Consider the following 15,075-nt stretch of genomic DNA (forward strand, 5'->3'; position numbering starts at 1 on the left):
AACGCACCTCACGTTTTTGTTGCGCTATTCGCTTGCTATGCTGCCGTGTGGTGCAGGCCATGTTTCTGGGTGACTGTCAAGCTTGAGTGGGAGAGAACGGACATGCAGTTGGAGACTTATCGTGCTGTCCAAAACACACAGCTGCAGATATCTGCTGGAGAAGAGTGCCGTAAAGATAGCTCACGTTGTCTTGAAAACAGTCCCTGACCAAAGCAGTTCAGAACCACTGGTCTAGTCATACCACAGGAAAAAGTTTCAAATAAACATTAGTGGCCTAGTATGTACAGTACATATTTGAGCATGTATGTTGAATTTTGAGTAAATTAGAGAAAATTCAAACTTATGCACCCCAATTGTTTTTGTAAAAACAAAATGGTTAAAATTAAGATAACACTCTATGATGAGTATGTAAGTAAATGACAATAGATTTTGCACATTTATGGTTGTTCTATCTGGAAGAATCACATGCCGTGCTGGAGTAAAACCTCTGGAGGAGTCATTTTGTGCAGCCACAGTGATGAGTCAGGGTGCCGAGCTGCTGCCGGGAAAAGCAACTCGACTGTGGTCGGTCCAGAAAGAGAGATGTTGAAAGAGTATATTTATAGGGCAGCAGATGAGAAGTATCAACCCTTACTCTTGGAAATGGCACAATAAACTTCCCAGTGATGCTTTTACAATTACTCCGTCTCACAATTGCTAATTTGAAGACATTGCTTGATTACAAAGTCATTTATTCAAACATTAGGTAGACAAAGTAAGTGTGCAACCTTCTCAGATAAACATAAAAAGCAGAAGTTCATATAAATCCACACCCACCAGCGAAATAACATTTCATCAAGATTTACCATAATCAATAGTCAATTAGTCAAAATAGTCATTTTCAATAGTTTACAAAATAAATAAAAGCTAAATTGAGCAGTGGGCTTTTCCATCTCTAGCATAAACAAATCAGTAAGAGAATGAAACAAAACAGGCTTTTTATTCTCTGGATAAATCAAAAGAAAACTGAACATTCGCTATATGAAATCCCTTCACTTAAATGTATTGTTTATTACAGCAGCAAGCATGTAAAACTTAATATGGACAACTAAAAACTGATTCAATATAGTTCTAAAACCCCAAATCATCAATGGCAGCCAGGTTTTCCCCAAATCAAATACAGCTACTCCAAACTGTTAACCTTTCATACAGCAGTGAAACATGTGAACACAAACACAGTAACTGGAAGACACTGCTGACAAAGCCATCACACACTAGTATTGTGGTATTTGTTCATGAACTAATCTCTCTGCCCATGTTGAACATTTGAATAAACGTCTTTAAAAAAATAAGATTTAACATTAAGGGCAGGTTAAATTTCACATTTCATACTCTCCTGTATATAATTCAATATAAACATGGCTGCTCAACACTGACCATGTGCATGTATCTAAATTCAAACAGTAGCATAACAAAATAACAGGCACTTGTAGATTACAACAATTTTACTCCTCTTGTAAGTTGGCATTCTTTACGAGCTCTAATAACTAAAATGAAAGTCAACCTATTGCACCACATTTGGAATTTTACAGCAAACTTTGTGTACGTAACACTGAGCAACAGCACAAGGCATCCAAATCTCAGCTGTGGTAAACAAAAGGAAAAGAACAGGCTATGGAAGTTGCACAAACCATGTGACATACTCTGCTTTCATTGGCACTTGTTTTTGTCAAACGTTCCAGTGAAAAGTCCACAAGCGCAAGCAAGTTGGTGTTCCAAGATCAAGATGGACACATAGCCCCGAAGACTTTCAGCTGACTGATCTGATTTTACAAATGAAAAACATCAAACCTTTCACCTGGAAAGTTTAGCATTCTTAAACCAGCTCTTTCCTGTCATGTTCTTACTTCCAGATCCACACTTTTTTGTAATTTTCTTTATTTTTTTGTTCTTTACATCTGCCTTATTCACACGTTTAAGGTCACTGACACAGGCATAGAGTGACCTTCCAATCCAATGCACTGTCGTAAAAGAACAACCTAAAAAAAGTCAATATTTCTTGTTTTGATGGCATGGTTATTGTGAGAGCTTGGAGGTGTTTGAATGGATTGTTCCCAGTCTGCCATTCACTTGGACTGTCTTTGTGGGCACTGCAACCTAGATGTGAAAAAAAACCCACAAATAATTCTCAGGGCACTGAATCTATCGCAACTACACTACTCAGGTTGTCTTAGAACAGGTGTGCCCATTACGTCGATCGCGAGCTACCGGTAGATCACCAAGCTAGTTTGGGTCGATCGTCACTTTGTAGATGTCATATGGCATCAGTCAGCTGACATTAAGCTCCCCTTCTGATTTGCTCTTACCCCACAGAGGCGTTTCACGCTAGACACGGAGATGCAACTTTCATCTTTATTATTTGATTATGGCAAAATCAACACAGTGGTAAGATGCATAACAAAAGTTATCTGTTCACTTGTAGCGGCTAGTTATGTAGAAAAAAAATAAGTATTTTTTGACGGCTTTGCTTCGCGTCATGAACTCCACTACAGAAATCAGTGTTTTAAACACATCCACTTCTTAAACTATTATTTCATGATGAAATGGAAAATGTGCCCATTGGTGACATCTTTGTAACATGTTGCCTTGAATTCGGCTGCATTGTCTTTTGCATAATCACTTAAAATGTTTGTATATCAGTAATGTTTGATAGCAACTGCTAACTGGATGTAATGCATAATGAACGCTACTTAGCCATTTTGACGTATTACCAGTACTGAGGTTATGTACACAACTATTGACAACTTATGTGTAATTATCTCTATTATCCATAATTATGATATCAACTACCTTGATTATCTGTAAACTTTGAAAATGTGAATGTCAAATACAAATCATCAATGTTTCCATTAGTATTTCAAAGTTTACCGGTTAGATACTATAAGCTTTGGGACTTGGTCATTTTAAAAGTAGCTTGCGGGCTGGAAAAGTGTGAGCACCCCCGTCTTAGATGATTTACCTCTCATCCCAGCAGGCTTCATCAGCTCATGCTCAAATTTGAGGAGCGACACACACCAGTCAGACTAGATTTATATGTATTTCCCATTTTTTGCTGCATGTAAAACTAGTCTCTGTAAAATGTGTTGTGTGTTTGCATTTTTGGATGTCGAGAACAGACTGTTTTATGTTTTTTATGGGAAATATTAATTTGGTTTTCATGCATTTCGGTTTTCATCTGACCATTGGACTGGATTAATGATGAACACAGAGGTTTTACTGTATTGATGTATGAAAGTATCCAATAGTAGAAAATGTTGCGTATTCAGTGTTGCAGGCTTTTTAACAAGGTCATCAGTTCTGTTTCTCACTTCTCTACTGTTGGTGCAGGCTCAATCACAACAACAATATGGAAATCTTGAATTTTAAACAGTTGCTGCCCGAAAAGTGAACTTTCTCTTTTTGAAAATATTCTAACTCAATCGTGGATGCCTGATGAATCTGATGTATACCAATTAGAAAGCTTTGTTTGTTCTACAAAAGAGGAGGAAGATGTGAAAGAGAACGGGGACATTGGCTAAAAATGACGTTTTTATGTTGAGGTCTTTTTCTTGTCTTCATTGACCAGTTTGATTTCGTACTTTTTGGTCTTTTGGGGGGAAATTATGCAGCTTTATGTTTACAATTGCAGGGCTAATGCTAGTATAAAATGTACTTTCTTTGTTTTAGTTTGGATTTCTGTAAATGACCGTGTTTTCTTTTGTTCTGCAATCAGGACAGATGGGACAGAACGAAAACTAGACATGAGATCCATGGTAGTGTGTGAGTAAAACGCTACTTTTGCCACCAGACTTTCATGAAGCCGCTCGTAGTTGAAAAATCCAACAGTGAAACTGTCTTACCTTTTTTAGCTTTTCTGCAGCTGATCCAGAGCGGATGGCCTCCATCATAGCCTCCCTGGCCATGGCGGGGTTCATGAGGGCATTTGCACTTGGATGTGCTACAGCGGTATGCTTAGCTTGGTGCAAGAAGGGGGGAGGAGAAGGAGAAGGGCACGTCAAAGAAACTGCTGAAGGAGAGGAGGGAACATCTCCCCTTTGTTCCTCTTCAGTAGCTGCCATTCTGAACCTCTGTAGCTCATCAGCAGCCTCTGATTTAGTCTGTAGGACACAAGGAAGCCAAACAAATATAAATGGTGTATGAAGTTATGTCAGTTGTGCCAACAGTATGTGGCAGTGAACTTACTCTCATGGCCTACATTGCATCTGAAAACTACAAGTACTTGGAGAAAATAACAAGTCTTTGGGCGACAGTTGGGGTACACACTGGACTGGTCAACAGTCACAGGACACACACACATTCACACTCACATTTACCTCAATGGGCAATTTAGAACCTCCAGTTGGCCTACCATGCATGTTATTGGACAGTCAAAGAAAACCAGAGTGCCCGGAGTAAACACATGCAAGCATGAGGAGAACATGCAAACTTGACACAGAGGACAGAACTGAGATTCAAACCCTCATCCACGTGGCTGTGAGGTAAAAGTGCTAACCCAGTGTGTTCTCAATTAATTCTGGACCTCGTGCCCCCCATGAGGTACAGAATTTTTCCCACGCTCTCATTTCGAGGTGTTCAAAATTGCCATGTAAATCGCTAATGCTAATCACTAGCTCGTATTCTCGTATACTTGAATTTCCAATGTGAATTAGCATTGAGTGAGCGCATTTGTTTTAATTAGGGTTGTGAGCAATAAACTGATGGTCGATCGATAGGAATCAGCCATAAATTCTTAGATTAGGAGTGTCAAACTCAATCATTCTGGGGGCCAAAACTCAAAGGCGAGTTTAGGCTGCGAGACGAACTGGTCTTATGGTGTAATAGTTAAAGTGGTGCAATTTTTCCGGACCATTATACTTGCCCCCACAGGTGGGCTTGTTTTCGGTGAACGCTGGCCTCCACCAAGGCTGCCCTTTGTCACCTATTCTGTTCATTATTTTTATGGACAAAATTTCTAGGCCAAGGCCAAGGTGTCGAGGGAGTCAAGCTTCTGGGATGAGACTCAGCACCTCCAAATCCAAGGCCATGGTTCTCATTTGGAAAAGGATGGATTGCAGTCTCCGGTTTGGGAGTGAGGACTTGCCCCGGGTGGAGGAGTTCAAGTCTCTCGGGGTCTTCACAAGTGAGGGAAGGTTGGAGCATGAGGTCCACAGGCGGATCGGCGCAGCATCTGCAAGAGAGAGCTGAGCCAGCCCTCACCTATGCTTATGAGCTTTGGGTCGTGACCGAAAGAACAAGATCGCAGATACAAGCGGCTGAAATGAGTTTCCTTCCTAGGGTGGCTGAACTCACCCTGAGAGATAGGGTGAGGACCTCGGTCATCCAGGAGGGGCTGAGAGCAGAGCCGCTGCTCCTTCACATCAAGTTGAGGTGGCTCGGGCATCTAGTCTGGATGCCTCCTGTACGCCTCACTGGTGAGGTGTTCCGGGCATGCCCAGCTGGGAGAAGGCCCCAGGGCAAACTTAAGACACGCTGGACGGATTATGTCTCACAGCGAGCCTGGGAACTCCTTGGTGTCCTCCCGGTGGAACTGGATGAGGTGGCAGGAGACTGGGAAGTCAAAACTTCCCTACTGAGACTGCTGATCCCGTGGAAGAAGATAAGATAAGCGGAAGAAAATGGAATGGAATGGAATAATACCGTAGCCGCTTTTAATTTTTTTTCACACCCGGGAAGTAGTTGGTAGCTGGTAGCACAACAAATCTTGACTAGCCAGACCAGCAGACCAACAGACGAGTATCGTACCATTTTTTCTAGGGCTGGTGCTTACCATTTTTTGGTTTGTAACATTTTTACATCTTGTACCGTTTACCTACTTGGAGTGTTGCAAACATACTTTTCCAACCGAACTGCATTTTCATTGCGCCCATGTGGCAAAAATTGTGCTATTTGCTTATCTTTGCTTGAACAAATGTTTGTCACTCTTGAAGAAATATGTCATTATTTGAGGGGCACTATTTATTATTATTGATTGGACTGAAGGCTAAGACTATATTGATCCCATCAAACAAAAAGATGTTCATTCATTTTTGGTCCGTGTCTAAAACTAAATACATTTCACATCTGAGTCTGTTGTTGTCTTTTGTCTTTTATTTTTTTGCCTTTGCCTTACAGCCTAGGTTCCCAAAGTGGGGTATGCATACCTCTAGGGGTACGCAGATTGCCTAAGGGGTTACGTGAATAAAAATTAAAAACGGCTTGACTACATTAGCGCCAAACACAGATATACATAATGTACCCAAACGCCTCATGTGAACAGCCACAGAAAAGGTAGTAGCTATGTATAGTGCAGAATAAAGGGGGCAGCATGAAGTTGTTCATTGTTGTGTGTGTGTGTGTGTGTTAGATAAATAAGTTTGATGATGACTTTGTGCTTTAAAAGTATTTCATCTTGGAAGGTTTTTCAAGATCATTATATTGTGTGCTAAATGATTCTTATGTGGTGCTGTGAGTAATTAGTGTGTTTTCTGAGTTGTATAAGCTTGTCATTTGTTTGTTGACTGGATGCACTGACTATGTTAGAAAGCCCCCAATTTTGCACATGTATTAAATTTATGCTTTCATGAATAATGTGTCTTCTTCGGGTGTTGCGGTCCTTTTGATCAGTAGTCACTGAACACACCATGTGTGATGCAGATTGAGACTTTTGTGTATGACTTTCTCTGACGCTGCACAGATAGACGTGTATTTTCTGTTCTTTGTATTTTCCGTCCTTGTTCACAAATGTTAATTGCTGTGCGTAAATGCACACAGATGAGCTTTAATAATGTTTGCTCTGTGCTGCTGTGCATTTTTGCTTGGTGCATAAGCTCATGCTATATTCTCAGTAATAAGCCTCGCATTGAATCCATTTCCTTATTGATGTCTGCACATCATGTGCCTTAGTTTTCATTGGAATTATTACGTACCATGTTGTTGCACACAAAGCACAGCAGAAGAGCATCAAGATCACAGTTTACCACATTTTACCACAGCTTGTCACCATTTAATATAACGTAATATATAATTAAGAATATTCATTCATAATATAAATAAATTAACCCAACAGAAGACAACTCTAAAACCCCTTGTTTTAAATGAGTAGCCTGTGTGTGCAGTTGAAAAATAAATATGTCATAATATATATCAAAGATGGCCACACGGTGGCCAAGTGGTTAGCATGTTGGCCACACAGTCAGGAGATCGGGAAGGCCTTGGTTGGAATCTCCATTGGGCATCTCTGTGTGGCGTTTGCATGTTCTCCCCGTACGTGCGTGGTTTTCTCCAGGTACTCCGGTTTCCTCCCACATTCCAAAAACATGCATGTTGTCCTTGTCCATAGGTATGAATGTGAGTACGAATGGTTGTCTATATGTGCCCTGCGATTGGCTGGCGACCAATCCAGGGTGTACCCACCTCTCGCCCGAAGGTGGCTGGGATAGGTTCCAGCATGCCCGCAACCCTAGTGAGGATAAGCGGCATAGAAAATAGATAGAGGGAGTAAATCAAAGATGTTTCATTGTGTGGTTTTGTTTTTTAAGTGTGCAGGAGTAGGGGCTACATGACTTCCAGTCAGATGTCTGAAGGGGTATGCGACTGAAAAGTTTGGGAACCACTGCCTTACAGCATGCTTGATATGATGTGGTCTTTTACACATATGAAAATACTGTAGGAATGTCACTTTTATAGAATCGGCATCTTTATTTTATAATGTAAGATTAATGTCTTCATCAACAAATGTTAACCGTAGAATCGTATCAAATTGTGTTGTTCGCATCTATTTAATTATTCTGTTTTTAATAATCTATTGTTTTCCAATCGTATCATAACATGTGTATCTGGATGCGTATCAAATCGTCTGTCACAATGAGATGTACAATAGTTTTAATGCATTTTGTTTGTTGAATGTCATATAAATTAAGTTATAATTGACGTGCTTTATTTGTGCATGAGCTTTATAGTGTTTCCAAGTAAAAGCTGTGAAATGGAAGCCACCTGGAGGCTTTTTTGAGAGTAAAGGCCGAACATTGGTGGGAGCAGAACACTGATACCAAAAGACTACAACCACCCTCCCCCTTATGCCCCCGACACTTTGCTCCGCCCCACGCATCCATGGGGGGCGCCCCACTATTTGAGTAGAACTGTGCTAACCACATCCGCCATTGTGCTATACCATTGTTGGTTAAATAGTTTTACATTGATTAGTGTTGACAGACATGGTTCAGTAACACTGAATAACTAGACACTAGAGTATTTTACCTTTCTTAGCCTTTCGGAGAAGCTCTGGGCTCGAATAGCAGCAAGAAGAGCAGACCTCTCACTCTCATCAGAAAAGGCCTCCTTGCTTCTGCCACCAGATGAGGTTATCTAGTCATGCCAACAGGAGAGGAAAATGTAGTTCATTTATGTCTTCTTGCCCACAGAACCATCAAAGTCAAATTGAAAAAGTCAAGAATATAAACTCGTTTCACTTAAAGCATTAGATCACATCCATCTCACCCATACATTCATTATCAGACATAAAAGCTGTTGAGGAAAAAAGCTGTTGGAACAGCTCACCTTCTTGAGGCTGTCCCTGCCACCACTTGTTTGGATGGCCTCCATTAGGTTGGTGTGCAGAGAGGTCGGTCTCTCAAAAGATCTACAGATGACTGGCTTAAACTTTTTAACTGGTCCAAATATGTTCACAGGTGGAGATCCTTGGGTGACAGCACTGTCCGACATTCTACGTGATGGTTCCGGTTTTGCAACAGCGGCTGTTAGACACGAGTTTGACTGAAGATGACTCCTCTGTGAAGCCATGGGGCTTCTACACCAATAATTATTAGCTTGTCTAATACTGCCATCAGTCATGGTTGTTTGAGTGGGACCACATGACTGAAAGTGTTTAATTTTGTCAGACACTAGCCCTTGTGAACAGGAACTTCCTTGTGTGGATTCAACACCATTTCCTTCCTTGTCTTCTCTGATTTGTCTCTGACTATCTGACATAAATTCAGGGTAGCTCTTAGACCTCACAGGACCAGGGTGGTAAAGACCAGATTTACCCAACTTATTATCGATCAAAGAGATCTTAGAGGACTGTCGTGGATTCACTTGTATAGAGTGACCCAGTGAACGGAAGGCAACATTGGGCTGTGTTAAAGGACTGGACTGGGAAGGGAAAGACACAATGTTGGTTTTCGTGGCGGTCTTAGGGGTGTACTTATTAATAGCAGAGGCCACATATTGACTGGAGGTACATCGGGTTGTTTTGAGGAAGGTGTGAAGGTCTGGAGTGAGTGGTGGCTGCTTAATACTTCCGGGTACTGAAATATTAGCAATTTCTGCATGTTGCTGTTTTGTAAAGACACTATTCGTTGATTCGTTCATTTTACGATCTGTCTCTTCCAACTGGGTACACGCCGTAGGATCATTCAGTTTATGTTGGGTTTTCAAAAGTTCTTTTCTATCATTGCTCATCGTAGTTTCTGAAGTTTTCAAGTTCTCCAAGCTCTCCTTTGCCTTGTCAGTCACACCTTTGCTACGAGGACCAGCACATTCTTGTCTTTCACTATAGCTCCAAAAAGCTTTGGCTTTTCCTAAGAGAGGAGACTCATCGCTGCTGGTAATCCCAGATTGTGTCGGATCAACTCCTTTGCTGTGGTGGCCACTGCCACATTTCATGATATTTCCTTGCTCGTCAATCTTAATGGCACCAGCAGTTAATGTGGCAGATGCATTTTGCGTAGCACCTTGCATGACAGAGGGTTTGGGAGGAACAACAGTGAATGTTTTCATACCAAATCGAGAGGTGGGATTGCAAGTAACTTTCCTTTGCAAAACATTAGAGCTGGAGTTATTCTGGTATTCTGTGGGCAGTGATCGCTGGCTAGCATGGGGTAGAACAGGACTGTCTTCAGGTAAACAATCCGCATTACTCTTTAGATCAGATCTGAGACTTTGATGTTTTATCATGTTGTTACTCTGTTTCTGGGACTCAAAATCTTCGACTGCAAATGATCGTTTCTCATCATCCTCTTTCACATCTGCAGTCATCTGTTCTTGTGTTCTTTTATAAATCATGTTTTCCTTTGTATTAACACTTGCCCCCTTTTCCAGTGGCATTCTATACTGTTCAGGTTTAGATACGTGCTTGGCATTGCTTTTAGTAGAAGCAGCTATGCAAGCGTTATTGTTTTTGTTGTGCCACTCTGCAGCACCCTCTGAACCTGTGATGAAAAGGGAAAATAATGTCAACACCCCTCGATGCATTATTAGTGATGCACTTTATATACAAGAGCCCGAGGCCAAAAACTGCAGTACATTAGGTGACAATTCTTCCTACCTTTACTGTGAGACAACATCATGTCAGTGAGTACTGTTGCCGTATTTTCCTCTCCACAAGGTTTATGGTCATCCGCTATTTCATCTATAACGGTGACTGGTATATCCATGTCCACTGCAGGCACAGGCACCCTATAAATAGCTGTGGAAAAGGTAGTTTTGTAAATGTGTCTTAAAAACCTATGGTTAAAGAATTAATTTAAACAGTTATGCAACTAACACTAACTGCAATCCATTTAAAGGGGTATGGGTATCCATTTAAAGGCGATGTTAAGGATTGGTACTGGGGTCGTGGGCTGACCACCTCACCTTAATGTGAGCAAAAGACGAGAGTACGAGTATTAGGCGTCAAGGAAATCCTCGGTGGGCAGTGCAGGGAAGGCTGGGCAACAAACGATGCAGCGGGTTCAAGCAGGAAAGAAGGTCAGTCACATACTACAAAGACTGGTGATGGTGATGTTTCCTCCTCCATTTGGGCCTTTACAGATTTGCCTTCAAAGACGATGCGGCGATGATTCCACATCAGGGCCTACATCAGGTCGCTGTAATAAGGGAATGAAAGAGGCAAGGGGGAGAGGGGGAGGAGGGAGTGTACCCAGGCCTCAGGATTGTCTGCATAGGAGCGATGGAAGTCACGGAGGATGTCAGGGTCTAGGATGAAAGAACAGGGTTTCCAAGAACGCTCCTCAGGGCCGTACCATTCCCAAACTACTAGTTACTGGTAGATCCCCCCCTCTACAAACAACATACGGAGGATGAATGGTCATCAATGAGTCAGGTGGCAGGTGGTGTCTCAAAGGAGGGAAATGGTTGGTCAGGCCTCTGCAACAGTGGCACCACTCCTCCAGGGCTAGCTTGACCGCCAGCAGCTCCTTATCACCCATGTCGCAATTGCTCTCTGCTGGGGAAAGTCGAATGCAATAAAAAGCACGTTGGTGCAGCTTTTGATCTTCAGCCCTTTGGATATCACTGCTCAAGACGCCGGTGTCAAAGGTGTCCACTTCGACAATGTACTGCCTGGAAGGGTCAGGTTGGATCAGGATTGGGGCGGTGGTGAACAGCTGCTTAAGCTCCTGGAATGCTTTTTCTGCCTGGTGGTTCCAACTGAAACTGGTCTTAGTCAAAATTAATGCAGACAGGGGGATGCCAAGTGGCTGAAAATACTGCAACTCCTTCCTGGTCTGACGGTGTTGGCCACTCTGCCACTGCCTTTATTTTCTCCGCTCTAGATGGTAGGCAGTGCACAGGCCAAGGTTAGTGAAGATTTCAGCTCTTTGCAGAACATCAAAAGGCAGTAGTGAGCAGGGACAGGGCGTATTTATTTTAGACTCATGTTTAGCCCTCTGTAGTCTACGCAGTCAAGGGTGCCATTTTTTAATTTTGCGATTGAATTCGCTTTATTGAATGGGCTAGACCAAGCTGAGCTCCAAAATGCAGACACCTTATGAGCAACAGACGGGAATTTATAGTACGAGAATGGGGTGGAGGTAATCCTCAGTAGGCAGTGTGCGAAAGGCTGGGCAGCGAAAAATGCAGCAGACTCAGGCGGGGGAGAAGGTCTATCTCACAATACAGAGTCAATAACAATCTGGTGTTTCCTCCTCCGGGCGAGCCTTTAAGGGATTTGCCGTCCAAGATGAGGAGGAGAGAGGAGGATGGTGCAGAGAGGACAGTTGACTTTTCAGATGTTGTTTTGGCCTGTTTTGGCCGACAGTAGCATGTTTTGTTTTTGTTGATCAACCACCTCCTCGTCATCCTGACAACGTCCGGGCAATTTACGGGAGCGCATACGTTAACCACACAATGCGGTAAACCAAGGACCACCTGTACTACAATGTAAACTAATTGCATTATCTGAAAACACGAGGTTCAGTAAGTGTAAGATGTACAGCAGGGCTTTATGCTGTAACTTGCCCACTCACCTGAATGGTCTGCCGCCAAGTTGGTCTGATGGAGCCATTTATATTTTTCTTCATAGGTACTTTTTATTCTGCCTGACTTTGCCTGGAGTTTGATGCAACTGTGACAAAGAATGGTAAACAAAAATAAGAATCAGAAAAGAGGTAAGGGCATGTGGCTAGCCAGCCTTCTGTGCTCTTGACAGTGTGATTTTCTGTAGTTCAGATTTCATTCACTTACATTAAGTGTTAAATGAACCATTCTCATGACTTAATGCCATTTCAGCCATAACAAACTGAAAACAAAATAACCAAATCAAATACAATGTGTCTTCAAAAGAAACTTGGGAAGGGCCGTCATTTTCGGAACAATTCTGAGAAAACAGTTTACTGGAGCTTTCCTGGAATACTACTGAACTACAGACAACAGTATCAGGGCCAGGGTTCATAAATTGTCTTCCAGTTAGATCACTCGTACTGGATAAGACACCATTCACTTTACACTAAGGCCTTTCTAACAGAACCACTCAAACCCAGCACTAAAAGGTTGAACATGTCAGCTTTGGCTACACATTGAATATAAACACATGGTGAGAACCGTGCTTGTTATTACAGCTGGCATGCTAAAAACTGCTGACACTTCTAAAAATGAACTGTGATGCGTGACTCTTCAGATGAAAATACTGGCACGACACTGATCACCAAATACAAGGATTCTGCTGACTCCAACACCAACAACAAAGAGAAAGGCATGCATCTCTCTAGCCTAAAGGCCAGGATCTATTAAATTTGATCAACTGTAATAGAATTTTTGTTGGCAGATGATGGGTTGGCTTCTAAAGCAAGATTAGAGCATACCAAGATGCAGCAAGTTAGAAAAAATATTTTTACAGTACAAATCAACATTAAAGTGCTCATGACGCCAAAACATAATATTGATATTTCTGCTATGCAAAATAACACTGAAAGACATATTTCCCATGTTAGATGTGTGCTTAACATGACTTTGAGAACACTCCCTCTTGGAACTACGCATGGACTACTGGTTTCATATCGCTGTGGTGCATTTTTTGTTGATTTCTGTTGTTATATATTTTTCTGATATTATACCTGCCCGTGGTGTGACAGGCTTTTGAGCTCAAACACTCAAGCAGACAAAGTAAGCCTATTCACATTTCCAAAAGACGGCAATCGCCGCTTTAGATTCTTATGTATTATGTTGGGCACATTTCGAGGACACTTTTTTTGATACTGTGCTTCAGATAAAGGGAAGTTTGGGACTGGATTTCAAATGGAAGTTTGGGACTGAATTTGTATTTCCAGAGGAAATAAAATGAAAACACAATAGAACAGTGTGCCAAGGTGGCCTTAAGGAAATCCATTTTTTTGTTGTAGATATATTCTACAAATCTTAGTATAATATGGGTTTTCATGCCAAATTTCAAGTCTAGATAAACAGGGACTGCTGCTCACTCGTCTTGTATCTTACAGTCTCTGCATAGATCTGTCAGTGTCAATCACCGCCAGTCAAACAACATACTGGTAGATTTCTTTTTACATGCGTTGTATCAGATGCTCCTGTTTCGGCCAAGTGTGTTGCTAAAGGGACCTGAAGGTCAGTTGCATGTTAATTTTTTTTTTAATACAACAAATATGGCATCAATTTCATGTGACTTTGCAGGATAGTGCCACAACACGCTGCTTAAAACAGAAAGTGAAAGTCAAATAAGGAAATGAAAATATACCTAATTCACAATATAAATGGTAAACAAAAAAAGGGGTTTTCTACAAGATTCAGGTGGTTAATTGTATGAAACCATGGCTTGTTTTATCTGAGGTTGAGAATAGCTACATTGTGGAATCCTACAAAATATGACAGAATGGAACAACAACAACAACAACAACAACAACAGAAGCAGGTATCAGCTTGGGAAAAAAAAAAGTGAAACCCGAGTTATTGTGTTGTGAATATTGCTCTTTCTTTGCTTTGCTGTGTGTCCACAGCTATGACTTGAGTCTGGTTGCCAAGATGGCAGCGGTTCAGAAAACTCACTGTGGGCCGTTTGATAATCACAACTTAATTTCACTCGTATTTTATATGTTGTTTACTATCGGAGGACAGCAGTGTAACAAAAAAAACGTTTTATTCATGAATACTTTTTTTTATTGCCTTCAAATATTTTTTGGCAACCTGAGCACTTTAATTTTGCAGATGTAAATGGGCATGTTTATTTCCCGTTCACTTTTCTTCAAACAACATTCCAAGATTTTTTTACCTGTCGTTTGAATTCCAGGTGGCACAGCCTTCATCGCTGTCACTGGAAATGTCCCTGATTGGTCCAGGCTGTCTCTCTCGTCTGGCTTTACAACTTCTCTCCAAAAACAAACTACCCTCTGGGGATGTGGGATAGGTGTCAGATGGAGAGCTCACCAGGCCTGAGTCCTCACCATCTACCATTCCCTCAGAAGCGGCATAACCTTGATCTGGTAGGCTGCTGCCACTGCTACTGCTGCTTCCCAGGGACAGTCTCTCTTCCTCAGGGGTTTTATTTTCTGGGAACTTGACGTGAGCTGCAGTGCTCTGCATAGAGTGCAGCCAGGCTGAAGAGGACAAATGGAGATGTTACTCTCAGAGTTCACTTTTGTTGAGCGTTAGCAGTTAGGGCGGCTTAGCAGCAATAAACTCCAACATCTGCAACCCAGAAACATGTATAAAATAAAACTTATACAAAAACTAATGTCTAAGAATGAGCTGTTACTGGAATAGTAAAGAAACTTTACAGCCTGTTTGATCCACAGAGCTAGATTGATAGTTTCTGGATTGTACTGTTGGAGT

At 41.7% G+C, this 15,075-nt stretch overlaps 1 protein-coding gene across 12 annotated transcripts in view; it reads right to left on the reverse strand.

The window, feature by feature from the left end:
* Positions 1–356: 356 nt before the first annotated feature.
* The window catches only part of cobl (cordon-bleu WH2 repeat protein), a 70,938-nt gene continuing 56,219 nt past the window's right edge, over positions 357–15,075 (reverse strand). For 8 of the 12 annotated variants that reach the window (XM_054781950.1, XM_054781949.1, XM_054781954.1 and 5 more), the window contains 7 exons: positions 14,516–14,840; positions 12,264–12,361; positions 10,343–10,483; positions 8,575–10,226; positions 8,275–8,382; positions 3,879–4,136; positions 360–2,136 (listed from right to left, as the gene is read on the reverse strand). In XM_054781950.1, coding sequence (XP_054637925.1) covers positions 2,056–2,136; positions 3,879–4,136; positions 8,275–8,382; positions 8,575–10,226; positions 10,343–10,483; positions 12,264–12,361; positions 14,516–14,840 — 2,663 coding nt within the window. In that variant the 3' untranslated portion in view covers positions 360–2,055. Of the gene's footprint in view, positions 2,137–3,878; positions 4,137–8,274; positions 8,383–8,574; positions 10,227–10,342; positions 10,484–12,263; positions 12,362–14,515; positions 14,841–15,075 lie in introns of all 12 variants that reach the window. The other 4 variants (XM_054781959.1, XM_054781960.1, XM_054781955.1 and 1 more) reach the window with 4 other exon arrangements.

Source organism: Dunckerocampus dactyliophorus, chromosome 7, assembly GCF_027744805.1.
Source record: "Dunckerocampus dactyliophorus isolate RoL2022-P2 chromosome 7, RoL_Ddac_1.1, whole genome shotgun sequence".
NCBI classification, from domain to species: Eukaryota; Metazoa; Chordata; class Actinopteri; order Syngnathiformes; family Syngnathidae; genus Dunckerocampus; species Dunckerocampus dactyliophorus.